The 17,691-nt window shown below is 43.7% G+C and overlaps 1 protein-coding gene across 6 annotated transcripts in view; it reads right to left on the bottom strand.

Moving 5' to 3' along the window:
• Nucleotides 1–17,691, bottom strand: part of lrrc69 (leucine rich repeat containing 69) — a 103,279-nt gene that overhangs the window by 45,112 nt on the left and 40,476 nt on the right. For 4 of the 6 annotated variants that reach the window (XM_078540724.1, XM_078540725.1, XM_078540727.1 and 1 more), the window contains exon 5: nucleotides 7,276–7,347. The exons of the other annotated variants lie outside the window; for them this stretch is intronic. In XM_078540724.1, coding sequence (XP_078396850.1) covers nucleotides 7,276–7,347 — 72 coding nt within the window. The remainder of the gene's footprint in view (nucleotides 1–7,275; nucleotides 7,348–17,691) is intronic. 6 annotated transcript variants of the gene reach the window in all.

Below are 17,691 nucleotides of genomic sequence, written 5' to 3'. Positions count from 1 at the left end.
AGAGTGAGAGGCGATTTGATTGAAACATATAAGATCCCAAGCAGTCTTGACAGGGTGGATGTGGAGAGGAAGTTTCCTCTTGTGGGAGAATCTAGAATTAGGGGTCACTGTTTAAAAGTAAAGGTTGCCCATTTAAAACGGGATGAAGTGAAATTTTTTCACTCAGAGGGTTGTGAGTCTTCTTGAAAAGGCAGTGGAAGCAGAGTCTTTGAATATTTTTAAGGCAGAGGTGGATAGATTCTTGGTAAGCAAGGGGGTGATAGGTTATCGGTGGTAGGTGGGATGCAGATTTCAGGTTACTATCAGATGAGCCATGACCTTATTAAATGGCGGAGCAGGCTCAAGCGGCTGAATGGCCTACTCCTGCTCTTTGTTCGTATATTCATAGAAACTGAGCTGGACCAGCCATATAAATACTGTGTCTACAAGAGCAGGTCAGAGGCTGGAAATTTTGTGGAGAGCAGCTGACCCCTTGACTCCCCAAAGCCTGTTCACCACCTACAAGACACAAGGCAGGAGTGTAATGGAATATTTTCCGCTTGCCTGGATGAGTGCAGCTCCAACAGCACTCAAGAAATTCAACACCATCCTGGACAAAGCAAACCACTTGATTGGTGCCCCACCCACCACCTCCGACATTCACTCCCTCTACCACCATCACACAGTGACAGTTGCGTATACCACCTACAAGATGCGCTTCAGCAACTCACCAAGGCTCCTTGCACAGCACCTTCCAAACCTATAGCCTCTACCACCTTGAAGGACAAGGGCAGCAGATGCATGGGAACACCACCATCTTCAAGTCCCCCTCCAAGTCACACACCATCCTGACTTGGAAATATATCACTATTCCTTTACTGTTGTTGGGTCAAAATCCTGGAACTCCCTCAACAGTACAACACATTGACTGCAGTGGTTCAAGAAGATGAATCACTACCACCTTCCCAAGGGCAATTACGGATGGACAATAAATGCTGGTTTAGCCAACGATGGCTGCATCCCATGAATAAATAAATAAAAACATAGGACAAAATCGTCTCAAATTTGCACTAAGTGCTGTAGCGGGCGGGCAAAATGAGGTTTTACCTGGGGGCTGTAAAAGCGGCTTCTCACGCTATATTGTCCCAAACCCACTGCATTAATTGTGCATTCCCGGGAAACACACCATTTCAATGGCGGGCGGGCTCCAATTCGCCCACCACGCTGTCACCTCGACGCTCGACGCACTGCACAAGCATCGTTTGGATGCTGTGGAGGCCCGCCGTGATGTCTTCTACCCCTGCCTTGGCTGCAGGATGGGCAGCAACATTACCGCTCTGGCTTGGTATGCAATGGCAGTGGTGATTAGTGCCAATGCTGCACAGGAGAGGTTGGCTATCCAATTCAGGTAGAGGATGAATGATCTCATTCTCTGCCAGCTCAAGGGACATCACCCCTCACTCTTTCACACAAACCCTCACATCTCCAGACCAGGCAAGGACGACAGATTTCCTTCCCTAAAGGACATTAGTGAACCCAGATGGGTTTTTACAATGATGACAATGGTTTTATGGTCATCATTAGACAATTAATTTCAGATTTTTATTGATTTCAAATTCCACCATCTGCCATGGCAGGATTCAAACCCAAGTCCCCGGAACATAACGCTGGGTCTCTGGATCACTAGTCTAGCGACAATACCACTACGCCATCGCCTCCCTGCTAGTGATATAATTTATTTACATAGAAATATGTGTAATTCTATGTAATTATACTATATCACTGGAGCAATTCGATTTAATGATTCCATGTGAACGAGACTATGCAGTTCATTCAGTTCACAGGGTTATAACCTTAAGTTTGCTACTTCACATTTAGGGTTATAAATTTTAAAACTTGGATAAATTCTAGCTTCCTGCCATCACACTTACCTTTGCAGATTTAGTGACCTGTTCCTGCACAGGGTAGGCATCTGAGGTTAGAGGCTTTTCTCTCACTGCCTTCCCACCACTTTCAACATAATGCCTGCTTAGTGGACAGGTTGCTTGCACCCACACCAAGTTTTACATCTGTCCTGTGCCTATGCACAGTCAGCAAAATATTTATAATACTCTGAAAAGATTGCCTTTCTCTATTTACTTGTTCTTGAACAAGCCATTTCTGTATGTTGGTTCTGCCTTAAATTCTACAGCTGCAACCTCACAATCAGGGCCCAGGAGAGAGGGTTGCAGACGGTGCCAAACACCTGGGCCTGGAGGCGTGGGGGGGGCAGACTCCATGTTGTAAATGGATTTTATTATCATCCAGAATGCAGCCAGAGCAGTAGACCCGAAAGACCAGCTTAAAAAAAAAACAGATCTGTCAGGCTGAAGGTTCCAATTTTTAAAAGATTTGATCTGTCAGCGTCAGCATCAAGTTCACTATTTGCTGCGCTGCTGCATCTGACCTTTGAGCAGCACTGTGGTTCGGAGTTTTTTTTTAGAAAGCCCACAAGAAAGCCAAAGCTGCCCAAAGGCCAGCAGCAGCGCAGCAACTGTCAAGAGAGAGCTCCTACTTGAAAAATGGTAAAATTCCCATAATTTTAGAACCAATTGGATGGTGTGTGTGTTTGTGTTGGGGGTAGGCTGGAGGGGAGATTGAGGGGGTTGGGAGAGATTGAGGGGGTTGGTGGAAAATTGGAGAAGGTTTGGGAAGGTTAGAGGAGGTGGGGGAGGTTGGAGAGGAGGTTAGAGGGGGAAGTTTGGGGCTGATTGGAGGGTGTTGGGGGGGGTGATTGGAGGGAGGGTTGGGTGGGGGGAGGTTAACAACAGAATTAAAATGCTTTTGTAACCATAGTGATTTCTTTGTAGCCACTTTCCTAACATCAGTTGATTGCACTGTGATTAATTACCCTTAGCACTGGGCCTCTAATTTCACCATTGCTAACAGTCGCCCTGCCTACTGCATGCAGGTGTAATGAAAGAAAGGCAAAACCTACATTTATACAATGCCCTTTCACCATGTCCCAAATTACTTTACAGCCAATTAAGAACTTTTGAGTTGTAGTCACCAGTTTAATATCAAATGCCAGAGCAGGCTCGAGGGGCTGAATGGCCCACTCCTGCTCCTAATACGTATGTTTGCATGTTATTCTGGGATAACAGGTGGCCTTTGTCATCTATAATTATCTTGTGGATAGAGGGTGGAGTTCTGTTTATTTTGTTGCTAATGCAAGCTTATTGTGAGTGGGCTTGGTGGGGTGAAATTGCTAGCACAAGAGTGCGTAATGGGCTCATAGTGAATCAGTAGCCTGTTTTACACTGCACATGATTCTCAAGAGCCTTTTCCATTGACTTCAATATTGACCTTTTTTTCTCGACTTACCCCATTATCCCAATCTTATTTTTTATTCGTTCATGGGATGTGGGCATTGTGGCTAGGCCAGCATTTATTGCCCTAATTGCACTGGGGGCCCTAATTGCACTTGAGAAGGTGGTGGTGAGCTGCCTTCTTGAACCACTGCAGTCCGTGAGATGTAGGTACACCCACAGTGCTGACAGGGTAGGAGTTCCAGAATTTTGACCCAGTGACAGTGAAGGAACAGCGATATATTTCCAAGTCAGGATGGGGAGTGACTTGGAGGGGAACTTCCAGGTGGTGGTGTTCCCATATGTCTGTTGCCCTTGTCCTTCTACATGGTAGCAGTCGTGGGTTTGGAAGGTGCAGTCTAAAGAGCCTTGGTGAGTTTCTGCAGTGCATTTTGTAGATGGTACACAATGCTTCCACTGTCCATCGTTGGTGGACGGAGTGAATGTTTGTGGAAGGGGTGCCAATCATGCGGGCTCCTTTGAACTGGATGGTATCAAGCTTCTTGAGTGACGTTGGAGCTGCACCCAATCCAGGCAAGTGGGGAGCATTTAATCAACTCCTGACTTGTGCCATAGTGGACAGGCTTTGGGGAGTCAGGAAGCGAATTAAATACCACAGGATTCCTAGCCTCTGACCTGCTCTTGTAGCCACAGTATTTATATGGCTAGTCCAGTTCAGTTCCTGGTCTGTGTTAACTCCCAAGATGTTGATAGTGGGGGATTCAGCGAAGGTAAGGCCGTCAAATGTCAAGGGGCGATGGTTAGATTCTTTTTTGTTGCAGATGGTCATTGCCTGGCGCTTGTGTGGAATGAATGTTACTTGCCACTTGTCAGCCCAAGCCTGGATATTGTCCAAGTCTGGCTGCATTTGGACATGGACTGCTTCAGTATCTGAGGAGTTGTGAATGGTGCTGAACATTGTGCAATCGTCAGTGAACATCCCCACTTCTGTTCTTATGTTGGAGGGAAAGTCATTGGTGAAGTAGCTGAAGATGGCTGGGCCGAGGACGTTACCCTAAGGAACTCCTGCACTGATGTTCTAGAACTGAGATGATTGACCTCCAACAATCACAACCATCTTCCTTTGTGCTAGGTATGACTCCAACCAACGGAGAGCTTTCCCCCTGATTACCATCGACCCCAGTTTTGCTAGGGCTCCTTGATGCCACACTCGATCAAATGCTCCCTCAATGGCAAGGGCAGTCATGTTCATCGCACCTCACCTTGGGAGTTCAGCTCTTTTGCCCACGTTTGAACCAAGGCTGTAACGAGGTCAGGAGATAAGTGATCCTGACAGAATGCAAACTGAGCGTCAGTGAACAGATTATTGCTAAGTAAGCGCTGCTTGATGGCACCGTTGATAACCCCTTCCATCACTTTACTAATGATCGAGAGTGGACTGATGGGATGGTATATGGCAGAGTTGTACTTGTCCTGCTTTTTGTGTACAAGCACTAACTAGGCATTTTTCCACATTGTTGAGTAGATGCCAGTGTTGTAGCTATAATGGAACAATTTAATTAGGGGCGCAGCAAGTTCTGGAGCACGAATCTTCAGTACTATAGTCAAAATATTGTCAGGGTTCATTGCTTTTACAGTATCTAGCGCCTGCAGCCATTTCCTGATATTACATGCAGTGAATCCAATTGGCTGAAGACTGACACCTGTGATGACGGATGAGGCCAAGATGGATCATCCACTTGGCACTTCTGGCTGAAAAATGTTGCAAATGCTTCAGCCTTATCTTTTCTTGTGCTGGGCTCCTCCATCATTGAGGATGGAGATATTTGTGGAGCCTCCTCCTCCAGTGAGTTGTTTAATCGTCCACCACCATTCACGACTGGATGGAGCATGACTGCAGAGCTTAGATCTGAACCATTGTTGTGGGATTACTTAGCTCTGGCTATCACTTGCTGCTTATGCTGTTTTTCACACAAGTAGTCCTGTGTTGTAGCTTCACCAGGTTGACACCCATTTTTAGGTATGCCCACCTGTACTCTTCATTGATCCAGAGTTGATCCCCAGGCTTGGTGGTAATGGTGGAGTGGGGGATTTGCCAGGCCAGAAGGTTATAGATTGTGTACAATTCTGCTGCTGTTGATGGCCCACGAGCACCCAGTCTTGAGTTGCTAGATCTGTTCTAAATCAATCCCATTTAGCACGGTGGTAGTGCCACACAACAAGATGGAGAGTATTCTCAATGTGAAGACGGGACTTTGTCTCCACAAGGACCGTGCGGTGGTCACTCCTACCAATACTGTCATGGACAGATGCATCTGCGGCAGGTAGGTTGATGAGGATAAGGTCAAGTGTGTGGTTGAGTACAATTCTGCTGCTGATGATGGTCTAAAGTGCCTCATAGGTGCACAGTTTTGAGTTGCTAGATCTGTTTGAAATCTATCCCATTTAGCACAGTAATTATGCCACACAAGACTACAATAATTTTTTTTTTCTATATACCTATTATCCAAATCTATCTTTCTTTTTGCTTCTTTTTCTGAGTTTTTTGAGGTATTGTAATATTGTCATAAAGTTTTGTGGCATTGTAGTGAGAATCAGCATTCAGCAGAGTCTTCAGGCATGATGATCAAGAAAACACAGATAGAATTGTGAACCGTTCAGTCTTTGTCCTCTGGACTCTTAAAAGCTGTGTTACACAGAGACACCTGAGGACTCCAATGCTTCTCACTGACAGTGAAGGCCTATATTGCTCAATCATTCCACTTTTTGCTCAGGAGTCATTTGGTCTTTCTACCCTTTGAGATTATTGATAAAATAGAATCCAATTAAACCTCTCTTATGAAATAATTATATCATACACTCGGGCAGAAGATAATCTTTTCTGAGTCCTACAGGATGGAAAAGATCTTGTGCAATTTATCTGGATTGCAAATATTGAATCTTTCCCCCAAATATGAATTTACTGTCACCATGTTGACATGGTGCAATGTGCAGAATATGTTATTGAGGGCTGAGGCAATCACCGAAATCAGTGTTATCATCTGAACAGTATTATAAATAACTAACAGGATATCCTCCTGTCAAATTTACAATATTGCACTGTGCTGTTAAAGTAAATTTCTGGTTTGTTTCATAGTCACGGTGGGGTCACCTACAGACTAACACTACTTTATATTATTGCTGCTCTTAATATTAATTACCCATGCTGCATATATATCGGACAATATTTGTAACTAGATGATAACAATGGGTGTTATCATTTTACTGGGACCTTTCTGTAATTGTTTGGTCAATTGATTAGTGAATCTTGAAAGGGGTAAAAATATCATGCATTATTCAGGGGGCACGATTAAAGTTTGGGGGGCGGTGGCAAAGAATAAGGAGCCCAGAAACAGGAGAAGCACCAGAGCATATGGTTTCTCTCCCTGGTCCTGCTCACAATGACTTCCTCTAGCCACACCCAGATACAGCATGTCAATTGCTCATGGAACTCTCACATTTGTCATGCCCAGCAATACTATATTTCACCACAAATCATGGGGTGAGCTAAGTCAGCATTGGGGAAACAGGGTGGGTGGAAGTTTGGCCCCCTCACATTTCCAGCAGCAGGTCACAGACTCAGAATTTCAGGGCCTGTGCTTTTAGTCAAGCTTTGTACTTTTCAGTTTCTGTTTCTACGAATATTTGAGTGATAAATGTCGCAAGACAGAATTTTATCCCTGCTATGCTGAGAAGTGACAGACTGTAGAACGTAAATTCCATTAAGATCCTAAATTGAGATGTACCAGTTACGTCACATCTGTTATGCAAAATTGAGTTATTAATTTAGTTCAAGACAAAAGTGAAAAGTTTAAAGGAATTAAGAAATAAGGTTCATAGTTGATTGTCTCAGGGAATAAAGGTTAAAAATTTAAAAACAACAAAAACTGATGAAAGATTTAGTGCATCTTAGCAAAAGTACAGATTTTGCTCAGAAAACAGCACTGACCTTTGTTGGGAAAATATGTAATTGATTTCCAGCAACATCTAATACTTTCAAGTTTCTTAGCATGCACAGTTCCTGGAAAGTAGACACAAGTTAAAAATTATTTGACTTGATCCTCCCACAATAGATCTCCACTATCAGATTATTTTTCTCTTTATAAAGAATGAATGCCTTCTCAACTACAATTTGTGACACTCAGTGATCGATTTAACAGGAGGTTAGATTTTAATTAAATCTTCAGTTCCTGGGTCTTGATATTTATTTGTGCCAAAAAATTGTCCACATACTTGAAGTGCAATTTTATTGAGCTGCCTCGGCCTGTCTCTCTGTATTAATAGAAAAACAGATGGTACTTCATAACAAGTTTTGATTCTAGTCATGCCAGATATATAACTGATTTCCAGCCAAGTGAACTAAATTCACTTCTCAAAGGTGGCATTGAGCAAAAGTGAGGCAAGGGGACACAAGAGGAAACAAAATCAGTGGGTAAGTCAACTTCAACCTCATATCAGCTATGATGAAAAAAAACACAGCAGGCAGCCTGGGAGCATGTTACATGCTTGCTTGTTCTCTTGCCTCGGAAGCGCTAAAGTGGAAGAAAATTAAACTTGAAATGAGGGATAAATAGGATAATTAGTATGGGAGTGGTACAAAGTAACAATAACTTGGTTTTTATGCAAAGTTTTCCACTACCATAAGGTAAATTACGTTGTCACAATGCACAAATCAGTCATTCTATATATATATATCATATCTCAATGTGGTATTTTTTTTTCAATGGGAAGTGATGCTCATAACCATCTGTAACTTGTAATCAGTAACAGGAAGCCACACATGCTACAACAGTGCCTGTGATTGTTTACAAGAAGTTATGCACCAAACAATTATGAAAGTTTATAAGATTTATTTTGCCAAATTTTCTGGTTCTATTTTTTATTAGTTTTCATAAAGTAGCAGCAAGTAAAGCTTTGACGAGCAGAAAACAACTGCAGCAGCTGTTGTTCTGATATATAAACAGAACAAACTGCTTTTGTTTTGGTATGATGACCTAAAGCTTGATCTCAGTGAAACAGAGAAGGGACCCTAGATATGGAGTTAAGAAATGTGAAATTAGGGTTGCCAGAGCTCAGAGGTAGAGAATGAAAGAGTTAGGAGATCTCAGAGAAAGAACTGGAAGGTAGGAGCCAGGAGATTCTGAAAATTATGCCAGAGACAGAAAAACTCAAAAATGGGATATTACATAGAATTACATATAATTTACAGCAGAGAAACATGTCATTCAACCCAACTGCTCTGCATCAGTGCTTGTGTTCCACACAAGTCTCTGCTCACCCTACTTCGTCTACCCTATCTAATATTCTTCTATTCCTTTCTCCTTTGTGTACTTGTCTATTTTCCCCCTCAATGTATCTATGTTGTTTGTCTCAAATACCCCATTTGTGTTAACAATTTCCAGATTCTAACCACTCTCTAGATAAAGAAGATTCTCCTGAATTCCTTATGGAATTTGTAAGTGACTATATTTAGAACCCATGATTTTGGACTCCTCCACAAGTAGAAACATATTATTATTATCTACACTACCACCTTCATAATTTTAAAGACCTCCATCAGGTCACCCCCAGCCCTCTCTTTTCTAGAAAAAAGAGCCCAATCATTCCTCTAACTTGTAAGTTCTCATCCTTGTAAATCTTTTTGCACCTTCTCCATGCCTCGGTATTTTTGTAATATGTAGGCCAGAACTGTACACGTTATGAGCTCAAAGATGTACAATGCTTCTAGTACAATGTCTTTATTGAACTCAATGTAAGATGGCTTCCCCAGCCCTGTACCTCATAGCAGAGGTCACATAACTATGGTGATAGATAGGACCTTTCTTACATGATTGCATTTCAAAACCCAAACATGCCCCTTTCCATAACAAACATAGGGCAACTTTGCATGCACTATCTTGTGTAACTGTGAATTACCCAAGTTACCACAACTGTTCTCATGCATTAACAAACGGTTTGTTATTCTAGTCAGTCTCTGCACATGCACTGCATACATAACTGTTAAATCATGCAGGTCTCTTAATGGTACACCTGCGTGTTGCCATCGACTGTGCATCTAGGTGATGTTACTTCTCCGGGGAATGTCGTTCCCATGGTATGCGTTGTTGCCGTGGTAATTGCTGTTGTTGTTCCATTTCCGTTGTTGGGGACCAGTGGACCTCTGGGACTGATGGTCATCCTGTACTCAGTGCAGCTGGTGAGATCCCCACTTCCTGATCGGCTGACTGCAGTTGTTGTTTGTATATTCCTGCGGTTGCACTGGTATATTTCATCGTTCACTTCCACCCCATACAATTGAGGTGGCAACTGCTCTACACAGGTCCCAAGTTGCCAAGTGGGCTGACTCTAGTTGAGAGCATTGAAGATTTGTACCCTGACTGGTTCTCAAGTGCTCAACTCTGGCAATGGTTTGGTAATCTTGTCAAAATGAAATTTGGCTTTCTGCCATTGCACCTTGATTTTTTTCACTCAGGCCTGTTACTACTTCTGACTTCAGTAGCTTTTTTGTTATTGGAAGAGCAGTTTGGATGCGGTATGGCATTAGTCTTTGGATGAACTACTTTCCATGCTTTCAGTTGGTGTGTTTCCCCATTCGAGGATTGCCTTGTATACATCTGTGCTAGATTTGCTCGATTTCTTGATGATTCCTTTGGCGATTTTCACTGCTGCCTCAGCCTTTCCATTCAACCAGGGATAGTGCAGAAATGGTGCATAGTGTTGAGTTTCCCAATCTTTTGTGAAGCAGTTGAATTATTCACTCGTGACCTGAGGGCCATTGTCACTCATCACAATGTCCGGAATGCCGTAATTACTGAAGTGTGCTTTCAGGCATTTTGCAATCTCACCAGTCGTCGTTGAAGTCAGCTGGTCTAACTCCCAGTAGTCAGAATAGTAGTCTCCGGTGACACGATAATCAGCTCCTGCTAAAGTGAAGAGGTCTACACCCAGCTTTATCTATGGTCTGTCTGGGATATCATGCGGTTCTCTAGCTTGCTTAGCTTGGTACTCCTTACAAGCACTGCACTGGCTGATGTTGACCTTTAATTTCATTGCTCATGTTTGGCCAGCAGAGCACTTCTCTTGCTTTCCTCAGACTCAATTCAATTTCTTGATAGCTTGCATGGATGCGCTTCAGCATCTCTCCTCTCATCTCCTTAGGGATGATAGCATAAAATCATAAGAAAAAGGAGCAGAAGTAGGCCATTCAGCCCCTCAAGCCTATCCCACCATTCAATAAGATCATGGTTGATCTGCCCCAGGCCTCGACTCCTCTTTCGTGCCAGCTCCTTATAACCCTCAACTTCCGATATTTCAAAAATCTATCCACCTCCTCTTTAAATACTTTCAGTGGTCTAGCCTCCAGAATTCCAGACATTCAATACCCTCTGAGAAAAGAAATTCCTTCACATCTCAGTTTTAAATAAGTGTCCCCTTATTCTGTAACTATGTCCCCTAGTTTGAGATTCCCCACTAGTGGAAACATCTTCTAAAGATCTAGCCTGTCAAACCCCTTCAGAATATTGTACATTTCAATAAGATCACCCCTCATTCTTCTAAACTCTAGGAGTAAAGGCCTAGCTGTCCTGTTTAGCCATTCTGGATAAGTCAATCCCTTCATCCCAGGAATTAGCTTAGTGAATCTCTTTTAAATTGCCTCCAATGCCAGTATATCCTTTCTTAAGTATGGGGATCAAAACTGTATACAGTACTCCAGGCGCGGCCTCACCAACACACTGTACAGTTGGAACAAGACTTCCCTATTTTTAAACTCCCATCCCCTAGCAATACAGGTCAAAATTCCATCTGCCTTCTTAGTTACTTACTGCACCTGCATGCTAACTTTTTGTGTTTCATGCATAGGAACACCCTCTATACTGCACTTTTTTGGAGTCTCTGTCAATTTAAATTATAGTCTGCCTTTTGATTCTTCCTACCGAAGTGCATGACCTCTATTTCCTTTGTACAAGATGCCATCTTGGGCTGTCAATTCATCTCATTATGCCCAATATGCTCTGGTGACCACAGATGTGTCCTTGATGCTCTCAGGCCATTTTGTCATCACTACTTCTTGAAGCACTTGGAGTGTTGCATCTTGTTGGGTAGTTCACTTGATTTGTGCAAGGCACTTGTCTGTCAGATTCAATGTCTCAACTGAGTTGATGACTTCCACAGCATACCATGCTGCTGCTTCACATTGAATCTGGAAGATTTCACATTCTGTTGTAACATCCTCAACTTTCTTTACAGAGAGTACTGCTCTCAGCACTGCATGTCAGCAATGTACACCTGTTTCCCTTGCTTGCATGTCATATCCAGATGATGTCTCTGTAAACGAAGTAGTATTTTTTGCAGTTGCTTAAGAGCAGATAGTAGTAGTTTGAGAAAAATGCTTTGAAGTGACTTGTGGCCAGACTCCACTGTCTCTCCCAAGCAGGTATTGATGAAAATACTCACAAGCAAAAACAATTGCCAGGCACTCGATCTTGATCTGAGCATAGCACCATTCAGTTTGCGTTAATGCCCTGGATGCAAATGTGACTGGCTGTCCTTGCTGCATTTGGGTTGCTCTGAGACCTGTCTCACTGGCATCACATTGCAAGGTGACTTCATCATTCGTATCACAGTAGTTCAGCACTGGCAGTGGTCGTCACTAGTTGTTTGATTTTAATGAATGCTGTTTCTTGTTCTGTGCCCCATACCACTGCACCTCCTCGGCAGTGAGCTTGAGAAATGGTTCACACTCTGATGACCAATTAGGCAAAAATTTTGCTGAATAGTTCATGAATCCAACAAATCTTTGCTTTCACATCTGTTGGTCGCTGCATCGCTGCTGCAGCTCCCACCTTGTCAGGATCCTAGCAAAAATCTTTTGCTGCCAGTACATGATCTATGTACTTGACATCAGACATCTTCAATTGCAATTTTTTTCCTGTTCAGCTTCAGGTTCACCTGGCGAGCTCTCTATAGCAGTTGCGCTAGATTCTGATCATGGTCAGCCTTGGCTTCTTACATTGTGTCTCCACATCCATAGACTAGCAGATCATTCACTATGGCTTCCACTCCAGGAAGGTCACTATCTCATGCTGTCTGCGTTAATACTCTTCTGCAGCTGTGGAAATGCCAAAAGGTATGCACAACCATCTGTATCTCCTGAACAGCATCCAGAATGTAGTTAGAAAGCTGCTGCATCTAGGATAGTAAAGATATTTGCCTTGGCAAATTGTGGCAAAATTCCTTCAATGGTTGGCATGGGCTAGTGAGATCTCTTCAGTGCTTTATTTAGATCCTTTGGGTCTATGTATACTCTCAGCTTTCCAGGTTGTTTCACTGCTACCATGCTGCTAATCCAGTCAGTATCACAGTATCAGTGCAGGAGGCCATTTGGCCCATCAAGTCGGCACTGGCTCTCTGAAAGCATTCCACCTAGTCCCACTGCCCTGCCTTATCCCTGTAACCTTGCACATTCTCTCTTTTCAGGTAACAATCCAATTCCCTTTTGAATACCTCGATTGAACCTGCCTCCACCAACCTTTCAGGACTCCCTCTGGGTGAAAACATTTTTCCTCACATTACATTTACTCCTTGTGCAAATTATTTTGAATCTGTGCCCTCCAGTTCTTGATGTTCTGTTGAGTGGGAACAGTTTCTCATTATTTACCCTGTCCATACCCCTGTAGTAAGTTTGTAATTTTATTTTACTAAGCCTGTAGGAATTGTCACTTTCCTAATTACTCCTTTCTTTTTCAGCTCTTCTATCTTGTTTTTTAGGCTTGGCTTGAGGGCAGCTGGAACTCTTCCTAGCAGATGCTGAATTGGTCTTACACTCTCATTTATTTTGAGATGATATTCACCAGGTAGACATCCAAACCCTGCAAACATATCTGTGTACTCCTCTAGGATCTGTTCAGCAGTCAATCTTTAGTGCGCTGTGACATTTTGTAAATCTCTTGGCACATTTAGGGTTACCAGTCCAACTTTAGACTTGCTCCGGCTTAGATGAGTGGCTTTTGCATACCATCTATGATGTGGAACTCCAGATCTTCATTCCTGCCATTGCATTGGGCTCTCAGATTAATTTGTCTTCTCAGTATGAGTATTGTGTCATCATAAAGCCTCAACTTTACTTTTGAGGGCTTCATTTTTGGATTGCCATGTTGAGCCACTTCACACAGGTCTGTGAAGGTCATGATATTGCATGATACACCAGGGTCTATCTGACACTTTATGTTCACTTGATGCTCTCCTTCTGCAGTCATCATTCTAACAGTCACAAACCTTTTTATCATCTATAGATTTGACAGAACCAACCTGTTGTATGGTGTATAGTGATTTGTCAGACTCTTCTGATATGACTCCAGTGGCCATCTGTAGAGGCCTGTTTTGCGAAATGATTCAGCTTCTTGCAGTTAAAATGCTGCATTCCCCATGCTGGACAATCCTTTTTTTCCTTGTATGATGTACTCTGCAGTATTTGCATCCTGCCCTTTGTCGGTGACTGTTCTGCTCTTTCGGCCTGGAATGTCTATCAGCATAATATAACTCATTGTCTGTTCTGCTGTACATGAGCTCTAACTGACATTTTCTAACGTCTGCACTTCAGCACATGTCTATCGCTTTCGAGAGTAAGTTTCTCCTCTCTCAGTAGACTTGCTCTCACTGCAGGATCTCTTATGCCGAGGACAATTCTATCTTTAATGAGATCATCTTTTAGTTGCCGGAATTCACAGGATTCTACGAGCTGCGCTACTGTGGTGACACAGTGGTATTGTCACTAGACTGGTAATCGAGAGACCCAGGTTAGAAACCCACCCATGGCAGATGGTGAAATTTGAATTGCGTAAAAATATGGAATTAAAAGTCCAAGTGTCGATTGTCATAAAAACCCATCTGGTTCACTAATGTCCTTTAGGGAAGGAAATTTGCCGTCCTTGCCTGGTCTCGTCTACATGTGACTCCAGACCCACAGCAATGTGGTTAACTCTTAAACACCCTCTGAAATGCCATAGCAAGCCACTCAGTGTATCAAACCACTAAAAAGTCTCAAAGGAATGAAACCAGACGGACCACCCAGCATCAACTTTGGCACCGGAAACGACAACGGCAAACTCAGCCCTGTCGACCCTGCAAAGTCATCCTCACTAACATCTGGGGGCTTGTGCCAAACTTGGGAAAGCTGTCTCACAGACTAGTCAAGTAACAGCCTGACATTGACATACTCACGGAATCATATCTTACAGACAGTGTCCCAGACACCACAATCACCATCCCTGGGTATGTCCTGTCCCGCCGGCCCATGGGAGTCCTCAACATCGACTCCGGACTCCATGAGTTCTCACGGCACCAGGTCAAACATGGGCAAGGATATTTCCTGCTGATTACCACATAACACCACCCACAACTGATGAATCAGTACTCCTCCATGGCGTACGCCACTTGAAGGAAGCACTAATGGTGGCAAGGGCGCAGAATGCACTCTGGGTGGGGGATTTCAATGTCCATCACTGAGTCCTAAAGAATATATCTGCTATACATGCACCAACATGCCTGACGCAGATGCATCCGTCTATGACAGTATCGGTAGGAGTGACCACCGCACAGTCATTGTGGAGACGAAGTCCCGTGTTCACATTGAGAATACCCTCCATCGTGTTGAGTTGCACTACCACCGTGCTAAATGGGATAGATTTAGAACAGATATAGCAACTCAAGACTGGGCAACCATGAGACACCATGGGCCATCAATAGGAGCAGAATCATACTCAAACACAATCTGTAACCTCATGGCCTGGCATATCCCCCACTCTACCATTACCACCAAACCAGGAATCAACCCTGGTTCAAAGAAGAGGGCATGCCAGCAGCAGTACCAGGCATACCTAAAAATGAGATGTCAACCTGGTGAAGTTACAAAGCAGGACCACATGCATACCAAGTGATAGACAGAGCTAAGCAATTCAACAACCAGTGGATCAGATCTAAACTCTGCAGTCCTGCCACATCCAGCAGTGAATGGTGGTGGACAATTAAACAACTCACTGGAAGAGGAGGCTCAACAAATATCCCCATCCTCAATGATGGGGGAGCCCAGCACATCAGTGCAAAAGATAAGGCTGAAGCATTTGCTACAATCTTCAGCAAGAAATGCTGAGTGAATGATCCATCTTGGCCTCCTCTGGAGGTGCCCAGCAACATAGATGATAGTCTTAAGCCAATTCGATTCACTCCACGTGATATCAAGAAACCGCTGAAAGCACTGGATACTGCAAAGGCTATGGGCCCTGACAATATTTCAGTAATAGTACTGAGGACTTATGTTTCAGGACTTGCCGCACTCTGAGCCAAGCTGTTCCAGTACAGCTACAACACTGGCATTTATCCAGCAATGTGGAAAATTGCATAGGTATGTCCTGGACAGAAAAAGCAGGACAAATCCAACCTGGCCAATTACCACGCAATCAGTCTGCTGTCCATCATCAGTAAAGTGATGGAAGGGGTTATCAACAGTGCTATCAAGCAGCACTTGCTTCGCTATACCCTGCTCATTAACGATCAGTTTGGGTGTCACCAGGGCCACTAGGCTCCAGACCTCATAACAGCCTTGAGTCAAACATGGACAAAAGAGCTGACATCCAGAGGTGAGGCGAGAATGACTGCCCTAGACATCAAGGCCACATTTGACTGAGTTTGTCATCAAGGAGTCCTCGCAAAACTGGAGTCAATGGGAATCAGGGGGGAAAACTTGCGGCTGGTTGGAGTCACTCCTAGCAGAAAGGTAGATGGTTGTGGTTGTTGGATGTCAGTCATCTCAGTTCCAGGTTATCACTGCAGGAGTTCCTCAGTGTCCGAGGCACAACCATCTTCAGCTGCTTCATCAAAGACCTTCTTTCCATCATAAGGTCAGAAGCGGGGACGCTCACTGATGATTGCACAATGTTCAGCAGCATTCGCAACTCCTCAGATACTGAAGCAGTCCATGTCAAAATGCGGCAAGACCTGGACAATATCCAGGCTTGGGCTGACAAGTGGCAAGTAACATTCGTGCCACACAAGTGCCAGGCAATGACCATCTCCAACAAGGGAGAATCTAACCATCATCCCTTGACATTCAATGACATTACCATCGCTGAATCCCCCACTATCAACATTCTTGGGGGGGGTTACCATTGACTAGAAACTGAACTGAAGCAGCCATATAAATAATGTAGCTACCAGGGCAGGTCAAAGGCTAGGAATCCTGTGGTCAGTAACTCACCTCCTGACTCCCTAAAGCCTGTCCACAATCTACAAGCCACAAGTCAGGAGTATGATGGAATACTCTCCACTTGCCTGGATGAGTGCAGTTCCAAAAACACTCAAGAAGCTTGACACCTTCCAGGACAAAGCAGCCCGCTTAATTGGCACCCCGTTCACAAACATTCAATCCCTGCACCACCGATGCACAGTGTCAGCAGTGTGTACCATCTATCAAAAAGCACTGCAGAAATGCACCAAGGTTCCTTAGACAGCAACTTCAAAACCAATGACACTACCATCTAGAAGGACAATAGCATAAGATACATGGGAACAGCACCACCTGGAAGATCCCCTCCAAACCACTCACAATCCTGACCCATAAATATATAGCTGTTCCTTCATTGTCACTGGGTCAAAATCCTGGAACTCCCTCCCTAACAGCACTGTGGGTGTACATACACCACATGGACTGCAGCAGTTCAAAAAGACAACTCACCACCACATTCCCAAGGGCAATTAGGGATGGGCAATAAATGCTGGCCCAGCCAGTGAAACACAGACCCCTTGAATGAATAAAAAAAATACTGATTAAAGGCCCATTTTTCACCTTGAGCCCCAGTGTTGAAAAAATAGCATTTGTAAGTTACTTTCACTTGCGGTTCAAAGCATGCCTTCAAGCCTGTCAAGATCTCTGCCGTCTGTTTTCTCTGTTCTTTGGAGAGATTGAGGGTGGAATACAATTTGTAGCAGTCTCTCCTCAGCAGTGTTAATAATTTTGCTAGTCGCATTGGCTCCAGCTTGTTAATTGAACCTGTTGCAATCCTGTAGTTTTGCTATTGCAAGTGGAAAAACTGCCAGTTCTGACACATATCGCCTTTCACTTTGACAGGATTGGGGAGAGGAAAATTTGCAAACATTTTTGACTCACCAGTGATTTTCTTGCAGTTTTCAGCTTGTGTTTGCTTTTCCTTGTCAGTGGCTTATTTCAGCAGCTTTTAGCAGATTTGAACATTTAGCGTTCTTCTTTCAGGAGCTGTGGCTTCTTTCCAGCTTTTCAAAACTCAGTCTCAGCTCCACTTCCGACATCATGTTATGAGCGCAAAGAAGTACAATGCTTCTAGAACAATGTCTT

The sequence above is a fragment of the Cetorhinus maximus genome, chromosome 4, assembly GCF_964194155.1.
Source record: "Cetorhinus maximus chromosome 4, sCetMax3.hap1.1, whole genome shotgun sequence".
Lineage (NCBI taxonomy): Eukaryota > Metazoa > Chordata > Chondrichthyes > Lamniformes > Cetorhinidae > Cetorhinus > Cetorhinus maximus.
This window is presented reverse-complemented; position numbering and strand designations above follow the sequence as displayed.